At 42.1% G+C, this 26,863-nt stretch overlaps 1 protein-coding gene across 4 annotated transcripts in view; it reads right to left on the bottom strand.

The window, feature by feature from the left end:
• Window positions 1-26,863, bottom strand: part of KNL1 (kinetochore scaffold 1) — a 71,739-nt gene that overhangs the window by 40,606 nt on the left and 4,270 nt on the right. For 3 of the 4 annotated variants that reach the window (XM_075844800.1, XM_075844801.1, XM_075844799.1), the window contains exons 2-12: window positions 26,588-26,639; window positions 25,024-25,063; window positions 22,936-22,995; window positions 22,242-22,303; window positions 21,397-21,449; window positions 17,328-17,358; window positions 15,957-15,991; window positions 15,813-15,865; window positions 11,317-15,174; window positions 4,975-5,122; window positions 2,920-2,987 (exon numbers count right to left, since the gene is read on the bottom strand). In XM_075844800.1, coding sequence (XP_075700915.1) covers window positions 2,920-2,987; window positions 4,975-5,122; window positions 11,317-15,174; window positions 15,813-15,865; window positions 15,957-15,991; window positions 17,328-17,358; window positions 21,397-21,449; window positions 22,242-22,303; window positions 22,936-22,995; window positions 25,024-25,063; window positions 26,588-26,616 — 4,437 coding nt within the window. In that variant the 5' untranslated portion in view covers window positions 26,617-26,639. Of the gene's footprint in view, window positions 1-2,919; window positions 2,988-4,974; window positions 5,123-11,316; window positions 15,175-15,812; window positions 15,866-15,956; window positions 15,992-17,327; window positions 17,359-21,396; window positions 21,450-22,241; window positions 22,304-22,935; window positions 22,996-25,023; window positions 25,068-26,587; window positions 26,640-26,863 lie in introns of those variants that run through there. The other variant, XM_075844802.1, reaches the window with a different exon arrangement.

The following is a 26,863-nucleotide window of genomic DNA, read 5'->3' on the forward strand; positions in this document are numbered from 1 at the left end:
TGTTTTTCTATAGTCGCATTCATAGAGCTAACACGTTTTTATTTTTTCGTCTACATAGCTGTATAAGGTCTTGTTTTTTGCGGGATTAGTTGTACTTTTTAATCGCACCATTTTTGGGTACATATAATTTTTTTTATTAACTATTAACTTTTTTGGGGGGGGGGGGGGGATTATAAAAAAAAACCTGAAATTCCGCCATTGTTCTATGCGTTTTTAAATTGACGCCGTTCACTATGCGGCGTAAATAACATGTTACCCTTATTCTATGGGTCGGTACGATTACGGCGATACCACATGTGTAGAGGTTTTTTATGTTTTACGACTTTTGCAAAATAAAAAAAACTTTTGAATAAAAATTTGTTTTTGCATCATCGCTTTCCAAGAGCCGTAATTTGTTTATTTTTCCATCAATGTAGTGCCTTTTTGGGCTTGTTTTCTGCGGGACAAGACGTAGTTTTGAATGGTACTGTTTTGGGGTGCATTGGACTTGATTCATTTTTATTATGACTTTTTTGGGGGGCAATGGAAAAAAATTGCAATGTCGCCATTGTTTTTTGAGTTTTTATTTTTACGGTGTTCACTTTGCGGTTTAAATTACATATTAACTTTATTAATGGAGTCATTCTGGTCGCGGCGATACCACATATGTGTACTTTTATTTATTTTTTTACACTTTTACTAAATAAAACCACTTTTTTTTAAAAAAAAGATTTTTTTTACTGTACTTTTATTAATCTTTATTTCACATTTATTATTTATTTTATTAGTCCCACTAGGGGACTTTACTGTGCGATGTTCCGATCGCTGCTATAATGCTCTGGTATACTTCGTATACCAGAGCATTATTGCCTGTCAGTGTAAATCTGACAGGCAATCTGTTAGGACGTGCCTCCGGCGCGTCCTAACAGGCATATGTCCAGGGCAGACCTGGGGCTTTTATCAAGCCCCCGGCTGCCATGACACCCCATCGGAGACCCGCGATTGCATTCGCGGGCCGCCGATGGGTGACAGAGAGAGCTCACTCCCTCTGTAAACAAAGTTAAATGCTGCGGTCGCTATTGACGGCGGCATTTAAAGGGTTAAACGGCCGCGATCGAAGTAAACTTCGATCGCGGGCGTTGGAGCAGGAGCCCGGCTGTCATCAGACAGCAGAGCCCCGGCTCCTGCCTGCACGGGAGACCCGTGCAGGACTTAGACTAGGCTCACGTGAAAAGGCGTCAGCCTAGCCTAAAGCCCCTTAGTGACCGACGTGAAAAGACGTATTAGTGGTCACTAAGGGGTTAAAGGACCCCAGGGCTGTCTTACGATATTTCCTGTTAGGGCATACTTCTGTAATATAGATATATGCCAGTACATTAAAATTGTAAAATATAGTAAAAAACAAAAGTAATATTAAAAAAAAACAAAAAAAACATTACACCTTTTTTTTTAAATAAACATTAAAAGACTCAATACATAAAAATACACATTCGGTATTGGCACGGCTGTAAAAACCTGCACAACAATTTTTTTGCGTCATTTATGATGTAATAAAAACTGCCTTCTTTCACTTATTGTGGGGCACGAGGTGCGATGAATTTAACCTCCATGCGCCTCACATTAATAAGTAATTAATCCCATCATGTACCTCACACATTAACCAATTAGGACTAGGAAACCTGATGGGGTTACTATTAATGTGAGGCGCATTCAAAATTTATAATATCTCGTGCCTCACATCAGAAAATGGGAGCACTTTTTTATTTTATTTATTACTGTTGGCAAAGTGTCGGTTTGGTATCGAAATCGCAATACTACACAAAGTATCGGTATCGAAGTCCAAATTCTGGTATCGTGACATCCCTACTAAGGAGTTCTTACATAATTTAATTTCCTTCCTAGGAGACAGCCCATCAGTATTACGGATCCCTAGTGCTGACGACATTGATTTAATATGATCCGTAATAGGGATCCATATTCTGCACTATTACAGTTGTGCTCATGTGACATTGGCCCAAATCAGACGATCATGTGTATTTTTAAAGGTCAGGTTCACGGAAAATACCAGAAGCACGAGATCCGTTGCATGAGGGAAACCATCGGCGCCTCATGGAAACCATTGACTTTAACGGGTTCAGACGAGTCTTCGACATGATTTCTGCCATTTTGCCAGACATAGCACAGAATGCTGTGCTATTTCCTTCAGTAAAAAAACAAAATCAATGTAATATGTGACGGAGGCCCCTAATGGAGCCTCCAACGCAGATGTGAATAGCCCCTAACCCATATACCGGTGTGCAACACAACTTTATTTCAGGCCACGTAGTTCCATGTGGGGTGCTGTATCTTAGACCTAGTTTTCCACTAGAATGCGATGCACCAATTTTTATTGTTTTGCACGTAGACCACTGTATTTTTAGATCCAGCAGCATGCATGGCCCCCATTGACATACGTTAGCACCCTATTCAAGACCTGTCTGATACAGATCCCAAATACGGTCATCTGAATGAACCCTAAGGCAGAAATTGTACAGATGTAGATCAGAGGAGTCATTTCACTTCTATGGGGAGAAGAGTCGCAATGCAGCCTTCTAGAGATCAGATTGTATTCTATATTGCCATATTAATAGTTCCAGTGACTAAAATTCGCTTTGTATTCCTGACCTCCCAAACGCAAAGCAAGCGAGGAGAGGAAATCCTCACATGGCTCATCAGGCTACCTACCTAACCTTAAAATAGAGGGTCATGTTAGGTGGTAAACAAAAAGGACTGACTACAACAGCTATGTAATAATGAAAAAAGAATAAAAATCCCCAGAATTGTTCTCTGGTCGGAGAATAAATACCATTGTTAGAACAGAACACAATAAAAAAAAAAATCCAAAAAAAAAGATTGGGACCAAGTGTTCGAATTACACAGGGTAGGGATAGAAAATCATACCTGCCATAGGCTTTTCTCACATCCGGTATCACATGCTAATTGAGAGCTCATCTGACTGTACTGTTGACCTGCAACATGAGACAATAAAAGTCACCCAAAATTAGAAACAAAAAACCAGAAGATCGGGCCATCAAATCCAACTTATAAGGTAGTTATCTGCAGAGATCTGTCTAGTGATCTTTGTAAGGACTACCAAGGATGAAGTGATGTCTCATTTTAAAAAGTCAAAGAAAAAGAAACCCATAAGAAAAAACATTTTGTAAGTAATCTAGTTCTGATAACTTGTAATTATATATGAGTTACAAGAAGGAATTTTTATCCACTTAGGAGGACCTGTCTTCTGACATGTCTATTTTTGTAAAGCTTTGCATTCTAATCTGGAGCATCTTTATTCTGTGTTGTCAATTTATTCATCCATTTCCAGGAGGAAAAGCACAACCATCTCACCATGACCTTTGACATTAGGGCGTGTCCCTACCCACTGACTAGGGTCGCACGATGCATCAAAATATCAATACTATTTAGACGCCGTGCACCCTCAAACTGTTCACTACCATTAATTCATGTACTTCGATACTGTGCGGCCCACACAGTTTAGTATTGTAACATACGAATGTAGTCATAGCGGGGCTGCGGCTGTGTAATACATCCATTGCCCCGCTTCTGACAAGTGTGAACCCGCGGTTAGCATGAGGTGATGCGACCAGCGCTGCACGAATGAGCGCCGGCACTGAAGACCGAGAACATGGTGGGCGCACTGCAAAACACCCCCTTGTTCTGTCTTGAGTGTCGGCACAACCGCTCATTAGTGCAGCGCCAGCTGCATCACCTCATGCTGACCGCACACGCACTTTTTAGGAGCGGGGCAATGGCTATATTACGCAGCTGTAACCCCTCTCTAACAGCGGAGATCATAGAAACCTCTGATCGCCGCCGCTATTCCCTTGAATGCCACGATCAAAGCTGACCGCAGCATTCAAGGGGAAAGTGAGAAGGGGTGATGCCCTCTGGATCCCGTCACAGGGAATCCCTCTGATGCGATCTAGGGACATACCAAATATGGGCAGACAGCCCAGGGTCCATTGATGGACCCCAGGGCTGTCTGACCCCATTTCCTGTTAGGGCAATTTACTCATCCATGTTCAGGAGGCATAACAGAGGAATGGCACAACACCGTACTAGGAAAAGATGCTCCAGCTTTATCTTATGGGTAGTGAAAGCATTTACTAGAATAAACATGTCAGGAGAGCTGACAGGTCCTCTTTAACCAAGGCCAATTGCCAACCAACGCAAAGCATTGGCCCTGGATGTACAGGTTTGGTTTTTTTTTTTTTGCAACACCACAGCAGCAGATACCACCCCACAGTGGTGTCCCACACATTTAGCCCAGCTGATTTTAATTTAGGAATGACCTCATAAGTGTTTCTGCTCTTGCTTGTGCCCTCAGTTGTCCACTGGGAGTGCATGGTAAGGTGAGCTTATTCCATCTGTTCATATGTTGTGCTACTGTGGGGTGTTGTCTGTTGCTGCACTTGTGGGGGGATGTGGCCCCGAGCCAAAGAGGCTTGGCATGCCCTGATGGCATGGGTGCTCCCTCGGTAGGAGCGTTGCTGCAGTGACAGCAATGCGGTGCAGCAACCGATAGAGTACGGACCCACTTTAAAGAGGTCGCCGTGAAGTGGCAAGTGGGCTTGCATTCAATTTGATCAAAATGTTAACAAAGAACCTCATGTTCATGTTTATAAATTTTGCCTAGCCGCGATAGATCAAAGTATATAGTGGATGTCCGGTCCATGTCTAGTTTCTCACTAAATGATAAATGCATAATTGCTTAATTGTAATACAATAAAAACAGTAGAAGTTACCCTATATGAAACGAATAAAAACGGTGTAATCCCTAAAAACTAAGTGAAAGGGGAATTTTAATATTTATATATCACTTGGGCAATAAAAAACATTCATCGTTAGGATTACACATAAGAAGAAATAGATCGCCAACATAGAAGAAAAAAAATAAAAAAAAATAAAAAAAAACACACACGAGGAACAACTTACTGCTCAGTTCTACAGACATCCCATCTCCCCTTGAGTCTTGAGAGCTGCTGCTGCTGCTGTAGTAGGTCTGCTCCATGGTTTTACATGCATGATGAGTTGAATCATCGCTTCTGTATGATTTGTCGGTGCCTTTAAAGGTCATAGAAGTCTTAAAAAATAAAAATTAGATACCGGTATATATTTATTTTATCACAACACAGGAAGACAGCAGTGGAAAAAAAAAAAGAAAGGAGTCCATATTCGCATCAGAAGAGAAGGACAAATTGTCCATGTTGCTGTTGATCTGGTTAAACTCTGGTACGAGCGCTATAGGGCCACTCCAATGATCAAAATATAGTCTATATAACGCCCATACCAGAGAATGTGTTGAATGAAGTAGTTATGTACTGTATATATGAACCTCACCTCCCACAGTGTTACATCAATATTAGCGAATGAGGGTGAAAATTTAGCCCCGGAGACACCGGAGAAAAAAAAAAAAAACTTGTCCATTGAAAGGAAAAATAGACTGCAGGAATATATTCTTTAACCCTTTCAGGACCAAGGGTCATCGATGCCCCTATGTAGGGATGTCACGATACCAGAATTTGGACTTCGATACCGATACTTTGTGTAGTATTGCAATACTCGATACCAAAACGATACTTCTGTCAATAATAAAAAATGTCTTCCGTTTTCTGATGCGAGGCGTGATTCATTTTGTACCTCACATAATGGGGTTAATTACTATTAATGTGAGGTTCAAAATTCATAATACCTCGTGCCTCACATTAAGTGAAAGAAAGCAGTTTTGTAACAGCGTAAACACGAATTACGCTATAAATGTGTTATTACGGTCGCGGCAATACCGAATGTGTATATTTTAAGTATTGAGACTTAGGCCGGGTTTACACGAGCGTGTGCGTTATGCACACGCAAAAAAAACAGCGTTTTGCGTACGCAAAAGGCACTTAACAGCTCCATGTTTCAGCCCCGTATGATGCGCGGCTGCGTGATTTTCGCGCAGCCGCCATCATTATGACACTCCGTTTGGATGTTTGTAAACAGAAAAGCACGTGGTGCTTTTCTGTTTACATTGAATTTGACAGCTGTTGCGCGAATCACGCGCGTCACACGGAAGAGCTTCCGTGTGGCATGCGTGATTTTCACACACCCATTGACTTCAATGGATGCGTGATGCGCGAGCAACGCAGAAATATACAACATGTCGTGAGTTTTACGCAACGGACCAACGTTGTGAAAAAAATCACAGACTGTCTGCACGGCCCCATAGACTAATATAGGTCCGTGCAACACGCGTGAAAATCACGCGCGTTGCACGGACGTATATCACGTTCGTGTAAATGAGCCCTTATTTTAATTTTTACAGGCAGTTGTTAGGGCATACTTAGGTATGTCCTAACAGGAAATATGGTCAGACAGCCCTGGAGTCCTTCAATGGACCCTGGGCTGTATGCCCATATATGGTATGTCCCTCGATCGCGTCACAGAAATTCCCTGTGACATGATCCAAAGGGGCATTCCTCTTCTCATTTACCACTAAATGCTGCGGTCAACTTTGACCGCAGCATTCAGGAAAATAGCGGCGGAGATAAGAGGTCTCTCTGATCTCTGCCGTTATAGAGCTCACATGGCTATGTAAACATGCTCTAAGAGGGTCTAAAGCCAAGCTAAGCCTATCAAGCAGGACAAATAGTTCATAAAGAATACTTCCATTTGAACAATAGAGAATTCAAGAGAATGCATCCTATCAACACTAGTAGTCGGCAGGATGGTAATGCAGGTAAGGCAGGGCAATTGATAGTTGTAGGGGATTCTATAATCAGGAAGACGGATAGAATAATTTGTCGCCAAGACCGCCTCAACCGAATGGTTTGTTGTCTCCCTGGTGCCAGGGTTCGGCATGTGGTTTGAACATGTGGACAAATTGCTGGGAGGGGCTGGTGATGATCCAGCTGTCGTGGTCCATGTCGGTACCAACGACAGAATAAATGGTAGGTGGAGGAGCCTTAAGAATAATTTTAAAGAACTAGGCTACAAGCTGAAGGGAAGGACCTCCAAGGTTGTATTCTCAGGAATACTGCCTGTGCCATGCGCATCACAGGAAAGACAGCGGGAGCTCAGGGAGTTAAATGCATGGCTTAATTCTTGGTGTAGAGGAGAAGGATTTGGGTTCCTAGAGCACTGGGCTGACTTTTCATTGGGGTACAAACTGTATTCTGCAGATGATTTGCACCTAAATAGAAAGGGGTCCGCTGTGCTGGGGGAGAGAATTCTAGCTGGGGTGGTGGAGTATTTAAACTAGGGCTGAGGAGGGAGGTCAATGTAGAAAATAAAGGGGTAGTCAGGTTAGAGAGGGGTCAGACTATATTGGTGGGGGGAGAAACAGACTGTGGGGAGAGGACTAGACAACAGGATAAGGAGATCCTTTCGTTACAAAACTGCAGTGAAAATAAAAATGCCCAAATGTCAAATAATCACATTCTCTGATACTGCAAGTGAAACATTTAAAAGGGAAGTTAAAGTGTATGTTCACAAATGCCAGAAGTCTAGCAAGCAAAATGAGAGAGCTGGAGGCCTTGATACTGGAGGAACATATAGATATACTTGGTGTTGCTGAAACATGGCTGGACTCTTCTCATGACTGGGCGGTAAATCTACAGGGTTTTACACTGTTCCGGAAACACAGGGCGAATAGGAAAGGTGGTGGTGTATGTCTGTATGTGAGAAGTGATATGAAGGCGGTGGTGTATGTCTGTATGTGAGAAGTGATATGAAGGCGGTGGTGTATGTCTGTATGTGAGAAGTGATATGAAGGCGGTGGTGTATGTCTGCATGTGAGAAGTGATATGAAGGCGGTGGTGTATGTCTGTATGTATGTGAGAAGTGATATGAAGGCAGTGGTGTATGTCTGTATGTGAGAAGTGATATGAAGGTGATGTATGTCTGCATGTGAGAAGCGATATGAAGGCGGTGGTGTATGTCTGCATGTGAGAAGCATGAAAGCGGTGGTGTATGTCTGCATGTGAGAAGCATTATGAAGGCGGTGGCGTATGTCTGCATGTGAGAAGCGATATGAAGGCGGTGGTGTATGTCTGCATGTGAGAAGCGATATGAAGGCGGTGGTGTATGTCTGTATGTGAGAAGCGATATGAAGGCGGTGGTGTATGTCTGTATGTGAGAAGTGATATGAAGGAGAGTGTGAAAGAGACAATAGTGGGTGAAGATTGTGACGAGGTTGAAACCTTGCGGGTGGAATTACAAAGGGAGCTAAACACTGAAAATTACTTTTGGTGCAATCTATAGACCCCCCAAATAACTGAGGAGATGGAAGGTCAGCTATATAAACAGATGGAGCGGGCTGCACAGGCAGGTACTATAGTAATAATGGGAGATTTTAATTACCGGGATATTAATTGGCGTTCTGGTTCGGCTTCAACTGCAAAGGGGAGACATTTCCTCAACCTGTTGCAGGAAAATATTATGGGCTCAGTATTGTAACTAATGAATGTACGAGAGCGGGGCTGCGGCTGTGTAATACAGCCATTGCCCCGCTCCCGAGTCCTGACAAGTGCACGCCGTCAGGATGATGCGTTGCGGCCAGCACTGCACTAATGAGCGGCGGCACGGAAGACAGAACATGGCAGGCGCACTACAAAACACCCCCATTTTTCTGTCTTCAGTCCCTGAACCGCCGCTCATTAGTGCAGCGCCAGCCGCATCACCTCAGGCTGACCGCGTGCACACTTTATGTCAGGAGCGAGGCAATGGCTGTATTACACAGCCGCAGACCCACTCTAAAGACGTAGGTCAGAGAAACCTCATCTCCACTGTATTTCCCCTGAATGCTGCGATCAAAGGGGACTGCAGCATTCAGGGGAAAATAAGAAAAGGGGATGCCACTTGGATCGCATCAAAGGGAATCCCTGTGACGCTATTGATGGACATACCATATATGGGCAGACAATACAAGGTCCATTGAAGGACACAGGGCTGTCTGACCATATTTCCTGTTAGGGTATACTTCGGTATGTCCCAACAACTGCCTGTGTACTATCCGTATATAGATATATGCCAGTACATTAAAGTTAAAAATAAAAGTAAAAAACAAAAGTAATGTTAAAAGAACAGTGTCACGGGGAAAAAATTTTTTACATCAGTTTGATTTTAGTGTTTTATTAAAAACTTTATTTGTGTTTTACTTTTTTTTCTTTTTTCACTTTTTCTTGTCCATGGGGGCTGCCATTTTTTTTTCCATTTCTGTATGTGTCGATTAACGACACATCGAGACATGGAATACGGCAGCTACAGTCCCATAGTGAATGCGAACAGGGCCCGTTCCATCCACTATGCTGTACGCCGTCTGTGAGGGAACGGCGCATGCGCCGCTCCCACACAGTCCAAGTTGAACTGTGCGCCGTCCGGCGCCATTTTCCTGCAGACCGGAAGTCGCGGCCAGACAGTAAGATTACTACTTCCGGTCGCGGCTTCCGGACTTGTGCACTTGGAGCGGCGGTAGCAGACGGAGCGGACGGACCGGAGGGAGCGGCGGCGACTGGAGCAGGTAAGTTATTTCTGTGTATGTAAGTGTTTTACTGTGTGTTTACTTGTGTATGTAAACCTACTACACTGTGTTTTAGCTCAAAAAATGACGACACACAGTGTAGGAGGTTTGACCGTTCAATCCCCTCGTTTCTCCCGGCACTAGCCAGGATAAAGGAGGGGGGGGGATTCTGAGAGCTCACTAGAGCGAGTGAGTTTTCTCAAATTTTGCAGCATAAAGCAATGTGGTTGCTTTACCACATGCAATGCTGCAATTTTGGGAATTGCTCCATCTAGTGACAAGCACTGGGAAATATTATAAATTAGAATCTAATTTATAATATTTCCTGACTCGTGAAAAAAATTAGAACAATGTTTAATCACCTATACACTAATTGTTTAACAAAAAAAAAAGACAGATTTTTCTCTAGCGTCACATTCCCTTTAAATATAAAAAAAAAAACCTCCACCTTTTTTTTTTTTTACAATAAACATTAAAATAAGTCTCAATACATAACACACACATCTGGGATAGGCGCGGCCTTAACCTGCACAACTATTTTTGTAATTTATGATGTGTATGCTATAAAAAAAAAACAAAAAAAAAAAAAACAAAACACTTTCACTTATTGTGAGGCATGATGAATTTAACCTGCATGTGCCTCACAGTGATCGTAATTAACCCCATCATGTACCTTACACATTAACCCAATTATGACTGAGAAACAGGATGGCGCTAATTACTATTAATGTGAGGCACATTCAAAATTCAATCACACCTCACATCAGAAAATGTAAGAAATTTTTATTATTACTGTTGGCAAAATATCGTTTTAGTATCGAAAACGCAATACTACACAAAGTATCGGTATCGAAGTCCAAATTCTGGTATCGTGACATCCCTAGTCAGCGGTGTATCACAGCCGGCACTGTTCTAACAGCCAGGAACAGAGATCGCGCTGTTCCTGGCCATATAGTTAAAAGCCACGGTCGATAGCGACGCTTAACTGAAACCGTAGTTTTTTACGTCGTACAACGAAACTTGGACGTCTATTGATCCACATCCTGTACCCTCTGGTTGACGAATTCCTTCGGCTTCTACGACAGGGGCCTGTCCTTTGAGTCATTCCTATTGGTCCTACCTGTGGACGCATTCAATGACGTCACACAGAGGCTTTTAAACTAAGTAACTTTTTGAGCGTGCCGCTACTAGCCCCAATATACCCCTGAGGACACTGCATTCAGTAGCGAAACATGTCGGGGGGGGCTATTCCACTTTTTAATCTCTAGGCTTGTCTAGCAATTATGTGACTTCTGAACAAGCTCTGGGTGCCTGTTCAGCATCGTGCAGTCGCTGACCGATACACCCCTGCTACTATACACTTCATGTATCCACCTTAACACTTTAGCAACACAGTTGCAATTGTTACACTTTGCTAGGCCACATTGGCTACTTTTAACCTTGTGTTTTGTTTCGGTCTTGGAATTTTTGCATCTATGTTAATAAAAGTTATATTTTATTTATAATTCTTGTTGGTCGCTGGAAATCTGGGTTTCATTGTGCCTTAAGCACATTAGTATTTAATAGAAACTACAACTCCCCTCGCAAAAAATAAGCCCTCAACTCTATTGACCAAAAAAAAATAAAAAATTACGGCTCTTGGAAGGCAGAGATTAAAAACGAAAAACTTAAGTCTGGGACTTTGAACCAGTGAGCGGTCTGCCGTCAAGTAGATGTTAACCCTTTAGAGGACAATTTTCACTAGGTTTAGAGATGCTAGAAATAAGTTTTGAGTTTACCTGGGCTTCATTTTTCCCCACAATCTCTTCATTCCATCTGGCTCTCTTATCTCTTTGAGTCTCTAAATCATCCTCTGTATCCCAGACTCTTTTCTGACCATTCATGGAATCTTTCGGTTCAGAAGTCGGCATCGTCAAGTTCTGCTGTAGACCTTCTTTATTCAGCTCCTCCCAAGCACCTTCAGGTACCTCATAGTGAAATACACTACTGATATCTGGATCATCAGGACAAGCAGGAAGCATCTCTTCATCTATACACGGTCCATCATAAACATTTAAAGTCTTGAAAAGGGCCTTAGAACTTTGATCGTTTTGGGGTTGAGCGCCAGAAACTGAAGACAAAACTGGTTCAGGAACGTTCCGTGTGCTTGATGCTCTTTTGTTGGGTAACTTGGGCTGAAATACTTTGACAGAAAACCTATTTGGTAAACAGTTTTCCCTAGTAATGGTTTTAGGTTTCTCATTGGGTTCTATTTCTTGGGTGATTTCTGCATTAGGCAACTCTGCATTTAACAAGACTTTGTCAGGTCCAGAACCCGAAGGATACAAAATCTGGGATGTGGCCGGCAGCTGTACAATAAGGCTCGAGACCGGTGCCGTCTGATGGGGTGAAATTTTCGCCTTGTGTGTCAAACTCTTAATCTTTAGTTGGATATCAGCGATGCTTCTGCGCTTTCTACTTTTTGGTGATAATTCAATAGCAGAGACACCTTCAGGAAAATCTGCATTCATATGTGATATTAGATTAGGGTCCTTGTGAAGGGGGTTATCCTCCAACTTTTCAGTATTCTGCAGCTCACCTCCAACGGATACTTGGTTCACAGATTCCAATTTAAAATCAGAGATTTGATCAGCGACATGGAGAGTTCCATCTTTTTCTTGTGGTGACACAGAAAATGGTTCAGTGACGTGGTCCAACATTATATTCTTAACTACAATCTCTTTTTCGGAAAAATGGAAAGACACCCTCTTTCCCTTAAATTTAGATTTTTTCAAATCAGTTTCCAGTGCCATTTCTGGGTCTTGGTGATGGGCAGAAGTTAAAGTTTCTTTGTTAAGGACACAATCTTTCTGGTCTTCGGGCCTGACGTTTTCTCTAGAATCGGAGGATTCACGAATCAAGGAACAGTTAACAGGTGTAAGTTCACTGGTCATCTTTAGACTCTCGCTTTTTACTCCTAACAATTGGCTGTTAAATTCTACAAAACTTTCTACCTTGCAATCTGAACTAAAACCTGAATAGTCCTCCGAAATGGGATTCCGTTTTCGATCTGTAGCATTTCTAAAAGAGGTATGCTCAGTTTCCTTCGATTTATGGTCAAGAACACCAATACTAATATTTTCGGACTCCTCTAAAATCAAAAATGGTCCAGCATTACCTTTAGAACCAGCATTTGTCCTTAAAGAAACATCTACTGGAATGGTGTGGATTTGCGAGAGCTCGTTTTGCAAATCCTTCAAGATTGACGATTTTTCCGGCAGTGAAAGTGACCTTGCATTACTTTTCCTTCTACTCGTCTGTAGCTTTTCCATAGGCTCATTTAGATCATTATTTTGTTCCACTTCTATTAATTCTCCAGAAGTTTTTACACTGCCCACTACCTCAGTATCCCCTTTTATTCCACCTAGGCTAGTGCTTGGAACATGGTAACCGTCTAAGACATTGACTTCTACAGCAACGGTGTGCGCTTTAGTGAGATCCATACACTGCTCTTCATTTGGAAACAGGATTTCATCACTGTTAAGACGCAAGTCTTTATTCCTTAGCGCAAAAGTACAGTTCCCTTTTAGGTTTGCCAATTCGCTTTCTTGGTCAGCCATCGTATATTTTGGAACGGGGGGCATGCTCAAATCTTTACATGAAATAGGTTTAGAAACTAAGAGCGGTACACTATCCCCATGTGCTCCATTTGAAGCCACTTGAGATCTAGTTCCATCCATTTCTTTACACGCATAAGTATTGCTTCGGTCACGTGAGGTCATGGTCCTTGACACTTGAGGATCTGTCATCTGAGCAGCCTCAAAGGTTTCGTTTTCAATTGCCACCGTATGAGAGGTAGTCATTTCCATATCACTTTGCTTACATAAAGTTTTATCAAAGGAAGACTTATTGAATAGACTCTCAGTAAGATGGACATTTACGCTGGTCTCCATGTTACAATCTTGAAGTAGAATTTCATCAGGACATTTTGCGAATGTCGAATTAAAATCAAGGTTCTTGCGGTTCGTAGTATTGTGTGTATTAGATTTCAATCTTTCACATAAAACTTTACGGTCAATTAAAATAGTATGTGACCGAGTAATTTCCATGTCTTGCTGGTCACAAGTAAACAGTACGGTCTTATTGCCATCAGATGCACCAGACAGAGGACTTTTTTTAAAGCTATCAGTTTCAACGACCGTCATCTCCATGTCATCTGATAGAGGGTTAGTAGCATTCACCATGCTTTTTAGTTTAGAACTAGTAGCGTCAGTCACCTTACTGAGTAGCGTTGCATTTTTCTTCTCTATTTGATCCGAAAAAACCATATCAATTTTTTCAACTTGGCGGCCGCTTGTAGATACTGAAGCGCTCCCTTGTTCAAACCCCGAAAGGTTATTCTTGTCAACTCGATTTAAAGCTTTTTGGTCGATACAAACCGTGTGGCTGCGGGTCAGCTCCATGTCATCGGTGTCAGTGGAGAACAAAATAGTTTTATTGGAAACGGAAGTTAGTTTTAAACCAACAGAATATGATCTATTGTCTTTCTTGCTCAACTCTTGTAATTGTTTTCCATCAATGGCAATGGTGTGGGACTTGGTCAATTCCATGTCATCTTGTTCACATGCAAACAGGATTGTTTTTTCACTAGTCTCGGGGTTAGAAATGTTGCCATGGTCAGCAGTGGAAATTAAATGGCTTGGGATTTCTGTGTTAAACGTTGGAACAAGAGACTCGATGTTGGTTGTGTGGCATTTTGTGAAGTCCAGTCCGTCATCTTGCGCTCTGAACATCTGCGTAACATTCCCAGTATTGTCCCGAGTTTGGAAATGGGGAGCAAAAGAAAAGACGTTCCCTTTTCCAGCATCGTCTAAACAATCTGTTGCTTTTGATTTCTTACTTTCCAGACGTGCCAAGAAGTCACTAAACTTTATTTTATGCTCCGTAGAAGAGTCTTTTGTAAACGTAAAGTCTTTCTTGCTCAACTCTTGTAATTGTTTACCATCAATGGCAATGGTGTGGGACTTGGTCAATTCCATGTCATCCTGTTCACATGCAAACAGGATTGTTTTTTCACTAGTCGCGGATTTTGGATCGTTGGCAGACATTTTTTCACTGGTCTCGGGGTTAGAAATGTTGCCATGGTCAGCAGTGGAAATTAAATGGCTTGGGATTTGTGTGTTAAACGTTGGAACAAGAGACTCGATGTTGGTTGTGTGGCATTTTGTGAAGTCCAGTCCGTCATCTTGCGCTCTGAACATCTGCGTAACATTCCCAGTATTATCCTGAGTGTGGAAATGGGGAGCAAAAGGAAAGAGGTTTTCTTTTTCAGCATCGACTAAACAATCTTTTGATTTCCTACTTTCCAAACGTGCCAAGAAGTCACTAAACTTTATTTTATGCTCCGTAGAAGAGTCTTTGCTAAACTTAAAGTCAGTATTTTTGTCATCACTAAACGACAATTGACCGTCTTTGTTTTTGGCCCCTTCCTCAGTGTTTTGGGATTTTAAACTGGCCAAAAACTGTCTGGTATCTATTTTCTTCGTTTTTTCCTCAATTAGTCCGTAAATGTTTACGGTGTTGCTCGCGGTCATATCCATATCGTTGTCCGAAGAGAAGGCAATTGTTCGGTCTTTAGCAGTGTCAACATAAGCCCACTATGAAATAATAATATGATCGGTCAGAAACAGAGGATACTTTACAAATAACACAAAGAAAATGCAAGTGCCAGTGCATGCCAACTCGATTTCAAGCCGGACACATCACCAATTAGAGAACGCCAGAAGTAAGATGGGACAGTAGTTGCTATGATTTTACCACCCCCCCCCCCCCCGTTTGTTTTTTTACACATTGTTAACTATATTCCTATGAGAACGTTGACTCAAACAAAAACTCTGCACTCACCCTTGTAGTATTAACTTTTTTTCTTTATCAGATTACATTAACATAGAGAGAGAAGTGGATACGTCCCAGTGGAACAGGCGGCGGCCATTGTTGTCTCATGTCTGACTCTGCCCTTCGTATGCAGATGTTTTTGACCACTATGGCTGACTTTTGCTGCTCACAAAGCCAGAACACCCAACCCTAATGTGGTTCTTGTGTACGGAAATGAGATCTAGTACAATGCGGTAATAGAGCTGTGCAGCTGGCCATAGCAGTGTGATAAAGCAATCCTTTTTTAAGCATTATGGTCACATTTTCAATTCAGTGTAAAAGCCCAAATCATTGCCGCTTTATAGCCCATGCTAGATGTGGACTCGATATTACATTGTATAGCACAAGAGAAAACACTTACATCTGCATTGTGACCTGGAACTTGAATATGTCCATGAAGCAGTGTGTCCATTCCTAGAATTTATTATTTTCAATAAAACCAAAGTGTTATTAAAATTATATTATACTCCGCAAATTAAAGAGAAAAAGTAGAATACTCTTGTACCTGCAATCTCAGATTGATTAGATGCTCCTTTAATGCTGGCAAATAAAGAGGGAGACTAATTAGAGAATTAAAGAAAAAAAAACACTGTATAGAGCCAATCCTAATTTATATATGTATGAAGTTGACCGTTGAAATTTTTATCTAAATCTGTGCTCTGGGAACAAGGCCCAATGGTACAAAAGTGGACTCTTGGCCTATAGAAAAACACTTTAACTATCCATTTCTAAATAGCACATTAAAAAATTCTTTAGAGAACTTTGATTGGTCGTTTCCATCAGTCCCATAGACTTTGAATGGAACAATGCTAATCTGCTTGACCGCCGCTCTATTCAAACGCCTCTTCACCGCAGTTGTACGGTTGAGGAACTGGGAGGGCTCTGTGGGGCCACCAGTGATCATATATTTATCACCTATACTGTGGAAGAAGAGGTCAGAAGCAGAACAGGGAAGATAAAGTTTTGGATGAAAGATTTACTCTTTATTAGCTAGGACGTAACTGTAAGTCATAGCCGTGAAGGAGAAGTATGATATTTCACTGTAACAGCCGGGTTCAGCGACAACTCCCATCCCAAGTGTTTGACCTCTTAGATGTTACGTCAATAGTAACATCAATGGAATCTAAACCGAGATAGGAGGGGTCCCCTCCTTCACCTCATCGCACCCTCCACACCCCCAACAATCATGGGGTGCCAATAGTGGTCATGGCAGCCTGTGGGTATATTGAACCGGTTACAGTGTGGTAGTCGGCTGTAATGAAAAATGGTTGTGGTGCCAAGGCGTTAATGCATTATTTTGATTACCAAGTGTGTTTTACATGCCAAATCAGAGGCCGGAGCTCGGTTGTCCCGTTCCCTGTGAGAATAAATAGGAAAGCTTGGTCTGCTTACTGCAGTCACTGTCGGGCTCCCAAAATCATCATATTTCTGCTCACAAGGCATTAGAGCTCTGCAGAAAACGATGGCGTTCCATGCCAATTGAACATGTTAAATAGTTCTCCTTCATCATCACTGGAGGTAGACTTCGGTTGTCTTTTGGTTCCATATGCATTTCCATTTGATCCCTACCCCCACCTCACTAGCACGGTCGTGTAATCTGTATGCCACCGACTCGAAGGGAAGAAACTAAATGGTTTGTAACATCTTGTAATATAGATATTCCTTAACATGCGTTCATTTTGTTCTAGAAAACCCAATTGGTTTCTTAGCTTTCAATATTTCTGATCTTTGTAACGTGCCTTGGAATTCTATATTCATATAGGAGAGAGACACGTTCTTGGAATAAAGAACAGAGTCAGAAGCACTTCGAGAACTGTATTACTTATCCGTTGGCGGTTGTGCTAAAAAGAGTTGACCTTTATGTAACCATACTCACATACTATTGCATGAATCGCTAGTCCCAAAACCTGTGACAAAAGTATAGAAAGAATATGAAACCGAACAGAATATGAAAGTAGAATGCAAAAATAAGAAAACTGGAAATGCAATACATGAACATAAATTTGTAGAAAACCAAGAAAATATTTTATAAAAGGAAAAAAAAAATAAAAAAAAAATAGATTAAAGTACTGTAAGCATGTAATAAAGGGTTTAGTGAAAATCCTAGATTTAAAAAAAAAAAAAAAAGTGTTCTCACCATCACAACCCTTCTCTATATGCCCTATTAGACAAGGGGATTGCATGGTATAAGATCTCACCCTTTGTATCAGAATGTAGAGCCACTCTGGGAGACCCTGGCATGTCATGTTGAAAATGTGTGGTGGTCGATGGCTTCCCCTGGGGATAACAAATTGCCCGGGACTAGAGAAGCCGCACCACCGGCGTATTTTTCAAAAAAGGGTTGTCTTTGTGTGATAACAACTTCAACTGCATCTGAAGGAAGATGCTCATGGGAACAGGGCAGCCACTACTTTAACCCCTTCCCGCAAAATCACCTACAGTTACGTGATGGGAACTGGTTTTATACCAGGATAACACTTCCCAGCAAAATTCCCCAAACTGCAAAGGTGCGAAGTGTGGACCAAAAGGGAGATAAGAACGGACATTTATCAGAGCGACACCGGCCTGTGCAGAAAGGATCAGCCTAACACACATCTATGGATTGTTTTTTTTATCCCATTATACCACCTGACTATGCCCCTTACATAACTATGATGCTAGGAGCCCGGCTCCCTGCATTGTGTTCGGTCCATCCATTACGGACGTAACGTGCTGGTGTGAATCCAGCCTTATATAGTTAATTGCTGAACTCTGAAAAGAAAATTTCGGTACACTGGGAATGTACACTTCAATCTAGATCCAAAAATTCTGTTTAGCAATGCCATTTTTTGGCCAGCAACATATGGTCTTGTAGAGACGAAAGGCTCATCTCTAAATATCAGCAGTTTACAATCATCTATTGGATTAGCCCAATCAGGGATAAACTCATTTTCATTTTTTTATGCTTTTGCTTATTCCTCCCATCCTTCAAAAAGTCATAACCTAATATTTTTGTTGACAGCCATATGAGGGATTAATTTTTACGCAAATTGTACTGTCTAATGGCACTATTTAACCCCTTAATGACCAAGCCATTTTTTATGTTTTTCCATCGTCGCATTCCAAGAGCTATAACCTTTTGATTTTTGCGTCGTCATAGCTGTATAAGGTCTTGTTTTTTGCGGGACAAGTTGTATTTTTTTTAATTGCACCATTTTTAGGTACATATTATTTATTGATTAACTTTTATTACCTTTTTTTGGGGGGGGGGGGGGGAATAGAAAAAAAATCTGAAATTTTACCACTCTTTTGCGTCCTAAATCTACGCCGTTTACCGTGTGATATAAATAACACAATAACTTTATTCAGCGGGTTGTTACGATTGCAACGATACCAAATTTGTATAGTTTTTGTATGTTTTACTACTTATACACAGTAAAAAACACTTTTTTTCCCCAAAATTATTTGTTTTTGTGTCTCCATATTTGAAGAGCCATAACTTTTATTTTTTCGCCGATGCGGTTGTATGAGGGATTTTTTTTGCGGGAAGACTTGTCGTTTTTATTGGTACCATTTTGGAGTAGATGCGACTTTTTAATCAAATTTTTTTTAAAGTCAAGATCCACAGAAAACAGCAATTTTTCCGTTGTTTTTTATTTTATTTTTTACGGCGTTCCCCGTGCGGGTTAAGTAATGTAATAGATTTATAGTCGGGGTCGTTACAGACGCGGCGATACCAAATATTTTTTTTTTCATTAACTTTATTTAACTTTTTTTTTTTCACTTTTTTACTAGTCCCACTAGGGGACTTTACTATGCGATCATCCGATCGCTATTATAATACACTGCAATACTTTTGTATTGCAGTGTATTACTGCCTGTCCATTTAACACGGACAGGCATCTGCTAGGTCATGCCTGCGGCATGATCTAGCAGGCATTCACTCTAGGCAGCCTGGGGGCCTTTATTAGACCCCCGGCTGCCGTTGGAGACACAGACACTCGGCGATCATATCGCCGGGTGTCGGTGGGATGAGAGGGAGCTCCCTCCCTCTCTCCAAAACCACTCAGATGCAGCGCACGCTATTGAGCACCGCATCTGAAGGGTTAAACGGTTGAGATCGATACGAATATCGATCTCACCCGGTCGAGCAGGGACGCCCCCAGCCCTCAGCTACATCTGGCAGCTGAGAGGAGGGAGATTGACGGCTCCTGCTCTGTTTACTGATCCTGATGCAGCGCCGTAAAAGGGAATATGCATCAGAAGAAAGCCCGTTAGTGGCCGCCGTGAAAAGGCGTATTGGTGGTCACTAATGGGTTAATAAAGCAGTTTGTAAGGGGGAAAAGTGGGTTTTTCATATTTTTTTTTCACTTTAGTAAACTTTTTTTTTAACTTTTTTACTAGTCCCACTAGGGGACTTCAGTATGCGATTATCCGATCGCATTTATAATACACTGCATTTATAATACTTTTGTATTGCAGTGTATTATGCCTGTCCGTGTAAAACGGACAGGCATCTGCTAGGTCATGCCAGAGTCATGATCTAGCAGGCATTCACATCAGGCAGACCTGGGGGCCTTTATTAGGCCCCCGGCTGCCATCGGAGACACAGACTCTCGGTGATCTTATCGCCGGGTGTCGGTGGGGGAGAGAGGGAGCTCCCTCCCTCTCTCCAAAACCACTCAGATGCGGCGCACGCTATTGAGCGCCGCATCGGAAAGGTTAAACGGGTGAGAGCGATACTAATATCGATCTCACCCGGTCGAGCAGGGATGGCCCCAGCCGCCTCTGGCAGGCGAGAGCAGGGAGATTTGACAGCTCCCTGCTTGGTTTACTTATTCCGCTGCAGCGACGTAAAAAGTCTATTGCATCGGAATAAGGCCCGTTAGTGACCGACGTAAAAACACTATGGGGCGGTCACTAACGGGTTAATATTATGTGTGATGTACCCGGAAGTTGGAAAAAGATTCAGAACGGGTGGAATTAGAAAAACAGTTCCACCATTTTCTTATGGGTTTCGTTTTTACAACGTTCACTGTACGGCGAAAATGACACGTCACCTTTATTCTGCAGGTCAGTACGATCACACCAAATTTAATTTAGCTTTTATGTTTTAGTACCTATAAAAAGTGTATTTCTGTGTACAGAGCTGTGTAAGGCGTCTTATTGTACAGGAGAAGATTGTTAATTAATACCATTTTGAGGAAGGTCTGGCATTTCGATCACTTATTACATTTTTTTTGGTGGTTGAAGTGCCACAAACACTGTGAATCAGCCATTTTGTCTTTTTTCCCGCTACGGCGTTCTCCGTATTGGATAAATATTTTTATACGTGGGGACACCTAATGTATTTGCGGGTATTTTTTATATGTGATCTAGGGAAAGGGGGGGATTATTTGAATTTAATATATTTTTAAAAATGTAACTTTTTTTTTTATTACTTTTTCAGCCCTGCTTAAACCTGCGCTCATTAGATCGCTTATGCCATAGACTGCAATATTACAGTATTGCAGTTTATGGCAAAATCAGTGCATTGCTATTGAGACCTGCCGCATGCAAAGCTCAATATCAATATTCCTACGCAAGGCCATAAGAGTACACCCGCCGCCACGAAGACACCACACGGGAGCCGGTGACCAGCCCCCAAATAGAAAGTGAAAGTAAAAAAAAACCTCAGATGCCAGAGGGGTTAAATGCTTGCGAATAGAGGGGTCCCTGATCGCAAGCATTGCTGCTGGGTAACAGAGACCCGCCGGCTATGGTGCCTGCTCAGCTTCTCAGAAGCTGAGCGGGCGCCATTTTTAAATAACCCTCTCCCGATGTAAATACAGTCGAGTGACGAGAGAGGGTGAATTAAAAGACTCAAGGTAATTATATTTTAGATTAGTGTGTAAAAATATGAACTAAGGGAGAGTAAAAAAGCAGTAGTACAAGGTTTTCCCCTACAGAATGTGCACAAAACTTACCTTCATTTTCTTTATTTGCTGAACCAGTCGACTGCAGCTCCGGTGTGAAAACTCTAAAGACGAAATTTAAAAGTAATGGATAATCGATAAGGTTTAAAGTGCGGTGAAAAAGTACCTCATTTTTCTATATATTTGTTACCAGTGAATAATGATTTATTTTTCTCTTAGAGTGTACTTATACTTTCAAAATCTATAAAACGTCAGAAATTTTGATATGTGGGGTCCAAGCACAGACACCCACCGATCGCTAAAACGAAGTGACAGAAGCACTCAGAGCGGTGTACGGGCTCAAAAGTCCGTACACTCCTTGTTGGGCTCGGTCACCTGAGCGCTTCTGCTGCCTAGTTTTAGCAATCAGTGGGGGGGGTCTCAGTGTCCAGACCCCCACCAATCAAAACTTCTGACACGTCAGAAGTTTTCTGAAAGTAGAGGTACACTTTAAACAAATTGAGATCTTAAAAAACAGAAAATATACCCTTTATAGTCACTCTCCAGTAAGAACGGACTGTTTTTGTGCAAGAACAGTTTGTCTTGTCTAGAAGAGACAAAACTGTAAAAATATAATACGGAAAAAGTAGTGACGCAATTTGAAAACTAATCAATATGTCAACTGTAAAATAAGGTTTATAAGCTTTAAGGGGATAGTCAAGACCGCTCCATTATCCCATTCATTTACATAGGGAGGATGGGAAGGGGTAAAAGGGATCCAGTCTTTAGTGTGTGCATGAGTATCAGTATATCTACAGCATGCAAGAAAAGCAAAGCAAAAGAAACACGGAAGTGCGTTTCAGTAGGTTAAACGTATGAGAAAGCTACAGAAATAAATCGTGTTTGTTTTACAATACCTTATAGTCTCAGCGAAACTCACACGGCGAGAGCTTTTCCATTGCTTTTCAATAGCGTTTTCCTATGAGTTAAAACAGGGTCACTCCCCATAACCATCAACAACAAACATACATGGGATTTACATCAGCTAAGGCTGGCCGTACACATGAAAGCTATCAGCCGAATGATCACTCAGCAGCCGACAGGAATATTCCCCGACTACACCATCAGCCAAGCGTGCAGGTTTATGTCAATGGAAAGAGGGTAGTAAGCTGTTGCCAGACACCTCTAGCAGGGACTGATCTTCTGCAGGTACCGAGTATCAGGCATGTTGAAAATCAACTTGCCTTACCCTTTTCTTCCCCACATCAGCCGTTGGGATAGAGTCCAGGGCATACATATTCGATTTTCAGGCTATCCCACCAAAATCAACAGGTTCAGTTGACTTAATCAATAGATACAAAAATGCAGAAAAAAGCCAAATGGTCAGTCTTAAAGGCGCTAGAGTTTTCAAACACCACTATCAGGAATAAATCCATTTGCAACAAACCGATCAATTTGTTTCTCACCCACTTTTAGGCTTGTTAGTTTTCCACAAAAGTATAAACGCACTAAAGACATAAAAAGAATAAAGGGCCTGTGGAAATTAGGACAACAATGACCAGGACTCTGGTCTTACCTTACATGGCCGACTAGTCAAAAAAAACAACTAACCTGGCATCGCTCATTTCCACTTGCTAAATCTTTCAGGGGACTTCGAGGTGCTTTTAAAATCTGAAATATCAAAGATTCACATTAGAAGATACAGTGCTGTGTATTTTGGCATTTAATTACATTCATGGAAAACCAAAATTAAAGCCAATGAAAAAGTGAGGCGTGATGATGAATTTTGAATGTGCCTCACATTAATAGTAATTAACCCCATAGTGTTTCTCAGTCATACTGGGTTAATGTGTGAGGTACATGATGGGGTTAATTACTATTAATGTGAGGCACATGGAGGTTAAATTCATCACACCTCGTGCCTCACAATAAGGCCTGGTTTACACGAGCGTGTGCATTTTGTGCACACAAAAAACATGGCGTTTTGCGTGCGCAAAAGGCACTTAGCTGCGTGTGTCATCAGTGTATGATGCGCGGCTGCGTGCTTTTCGCGCAGCCGCCATCATTATGACACTCCGTTTGGATGTTTGTAAACGGAAAAGCACGTGGTGCTTTTCTGTTTTCATTCATCCTTTCAATGCTGTTGCGCGAATCACACAGTTCGCACGGAAGCGCTTCCGTGTGATCTGCGTGATTTTCACGCACTCATTGACTTCAATGGGTGTGTGATGTGCGAACAGCGCACAAATATAGGACATGTCGTGAGTTTTTTCAGCGGACTCACGCTGCGCAAAACTCACTGACTGTCTGCACGGCCCCATAGACTAATATAGGTGCGTACGACATGCGTGAAAAGCACGCGCGTCGCACGGACGTATATCACGCTCGTGTAAACGAGGCCAAAGTGATAGAAAGCAGTTATTTTTTTACAGCGTACACATCATAAATGACGCAAAAAGATTGTTGATCAGGTTATTACGGCCGCACCAATACCGAATGTGTATATTTTATGTATGGAGATTTTAATATTTATTGTAAAAAAGGTGTATGTGTATTTTTTTTAAATTTAATATTACTTTATTTTTAAACTTTAATGTACTGCCATATATCTATATACATTATCCTGTGTACAGATAGGAATGTCCTAACAACTGCCTGTGTACCAAGTATGCCCTAACAGGAAATATGGTAAGACAGCCCTGGGGTCCTTCTATGTACCCTGGGCTGTCTGCCCATATATGGTATGTCCCTTAATCGCGTCACAGGAATTCCCTGTGACGCGATCCATGGGCATCCCCCCCCCCCTTCTCATTTTCCCCTGAATGCTGCGTTCAGCTTTGATCGCAGCATTCTGGAGAATAGCGGTGGAGATAAGGTTTCTCTGATTTCCGCCATTATAGAGCGGGGCTGCGGCTGTGTAATACAGTCATTGCCCCGCTCCTGACATAAGTGCGCGCGCTGTCAGCAGGAGGTGATGCGGTTGGCGCTGCACTAATGAGCAGCTGCGCAGGCACTGAAGAAAGAACATGGGGGTGTTTTGTAGTGCGACCGCCATGTTCTGTCTTCAGTGCCGCCGCTCAGTAGTGCAGCGCCGGCCTCATCACATCATCCTGACCCCGCGCACTTGTCAAGACTCAGGAGCAGGGCAATGGCTGTATTACACAGCCGCAGCCCCGCTCTCATACATTCATGTGTTACAATGCTAAGCTTTGCGGCGGCACAGCTTAGTATCGAAATACATGAAACAACGGTATCGAACAGTTTGGGATGCACAGTATCGAAACAATATGGAAGTTTCGATGCATCGTGCTTCCCTAGTTGCAATATATGAGGACAAGTAAAAACCAGGAGTGGAATATAAACAGCCAAGGAGAAGAATGGAAAGATTTATCACTTCCAAGTTTTGGACATACTCCTGGTCCAAAATTCGCTGGCTCGGCCCTTTTCGTAACGTCAATAGAACAGAACGGAGAGAGCCGTGCACATGTGCAGCCACCTAGCCATTCATTATCCACCTAAATGCAGCGGCCTCACCATGAGGGACAGAGGGTCGAATTAACCCTGTTGTGGAGTTGGGTGCGAATCCAAGAGCTGGACCCGCATCTACCAGACATTGTCTACATTGTGAGTAACGTGAAGATATGCTGTCAGCTATAAATTCTTGAAGTACAGTAAGTGAACAGAAGTTGAGAGAAATACCGAAGAAAGTCTCCTACGATGGATTTGCTCAGTCAGTTCACTGAAAGACAAAAGAATTAACGCCAGATTAGTGATGTGTCTTCACAAGAAAATCAGTTAAAGGTGGTCTCGTTTACAAAAAACATTTTTCAAAAACTGTAAATCGGGAATTCTGACTTAATAGGAGACGACCCTGACTAGATCAGAAGCAGCTACAAAATATCATTTCCTACCAACGGGGAGACATCGAAGACACTATTCTAATTTAACCGCCAATAGAAACCACCGTGGATAGAAAAGAACGCCAGCCTAAATTATTTTTGACACACACACGAGGAGGTAACAGTAAATCCTAATGTGAGGGCTGATGTATGGAGCGGGCCCAGTGCTTGAGGCCGCTTACTATGCTGCGGGTTTCTTCTGCGTTTTACAGCCAACACTTAGCACTAATGGCCAGGAACAGCGATCAATCGTGACCGCAGTATTTGAGGCGCTGAAAAGAGGGGGCAGCCCCATCCACAACGCGATCAAGTGGTGCCGATTGTGGTCATGGCAGCCCAGGGGCCTAATGAAGGCCTCCACTTCTGCCTCTGCCTGTTGCAGGGCTTAACAGAAGCCTGTGAAAACAACAATATACTCCAATAGATTGGTAATGCGGTGTATTGTACCAGCGATCTAACGATTGCTGGTTCAAATCCCCTATGGGGACGAATAGTGTGTAAAAAAATAAAGTTAGTTTTTAGTAGTGAAAAAACAAAACAAAAATTAAAACCGCCCAAATTGCTTTTTTTTGATCAACTTAACTCCCCAGAAAAATAGAATAAAAAGATCAAAAAGTTGCATGTACCCCAAAACAGTACCAATAGAACTACAGCTTGCCCCACCAAAAATGAGCCCTTACATTACTCAATCGAAAATAAAAAGTAATGGCTTTCAGAATGTGGCAACAGAAACCTTTTTTTGAACAAGTAGTTAGAAGTGGTAAAACGTCATTAGCTACGTGCAAGTATATTTGTACTGTACCACATTTTTAATGTCCTCCATATGCCTGTTAGTAATAACGACCCGCGATTGCGGGCACGACCAGCCGCAGCACGCATTTTCGGGGCCGTTCTCCCATACAAAGTATGGGAGCACGGCCTGAAAAATAGGACCTGCTCCATAATTCCCGACAGTTCTACAGCACAGACACTGATCCGTAGTGATATCGAAAGGTGTCTGCGTCCAATAGACTGAATGGGTCCGTAATTGGAGATTTTTTACGGTCGTATGCGTGGAGCCTCACGGTAGGACTTCAGTAGCCATGGATGTGTCTGTGTGTATAAAGGGCTGCGTGGCATTCTGACATGTGTTGGGTGTCTACATTTAGAAGATATATAGTATTGAGACTTAATACCTGAATTATAAAATAAAAATTTACGTACTATTTGTACAAGTCAAGTGTGAAAATTATCCCGGCAACCAGAGGTGCAATATGTCCAACCCCTGGCAGAGAAAGGTTTAAATATGGCGCACCTTCCCCTCTCACACACACTAAAGAACTGCAATTCCTACAAGAACTAGGGAGAGATACTCTGCTTCTCACCTGCTCTGCGAGACAGATTTGTCTTCCATTTTGTTCTTCACCTGCTAGTATCCTGAATAAAAAAAATTAAAAAAAAATGCTCCTGTTATAAATAAACATTTGGTTGAGGCCTTATTCACACGATGTGTCAGTATTGCGCGCGCAATAGGTCCGTGTGACATCAGCATATGGTACGTGGCTGCGTGATTTTCACGCAGCCGGCATCATGATGACAGTCTGTTTTTAGGTTTACAAACAGAAAAGCACGTGGTGCTTTTCTGTTTTCATTCATTCTTT

The sequence above is a fragment of the Rhinoderma darwinii genome, chromosome 12, assembly GCF_050947455.1.
Source record: "Rhinoderma darwinii isolate aRhiDar2 chromosome 12, aRhiDar2.hap1, whole genome shotgun sequence".
Lineage (NCBI taxonomy): Eukaryota > Metazoa > Chordata > Amphibia > Anura > Rhinodermatidae > Rhinoderma > Rhinoderma darwinii.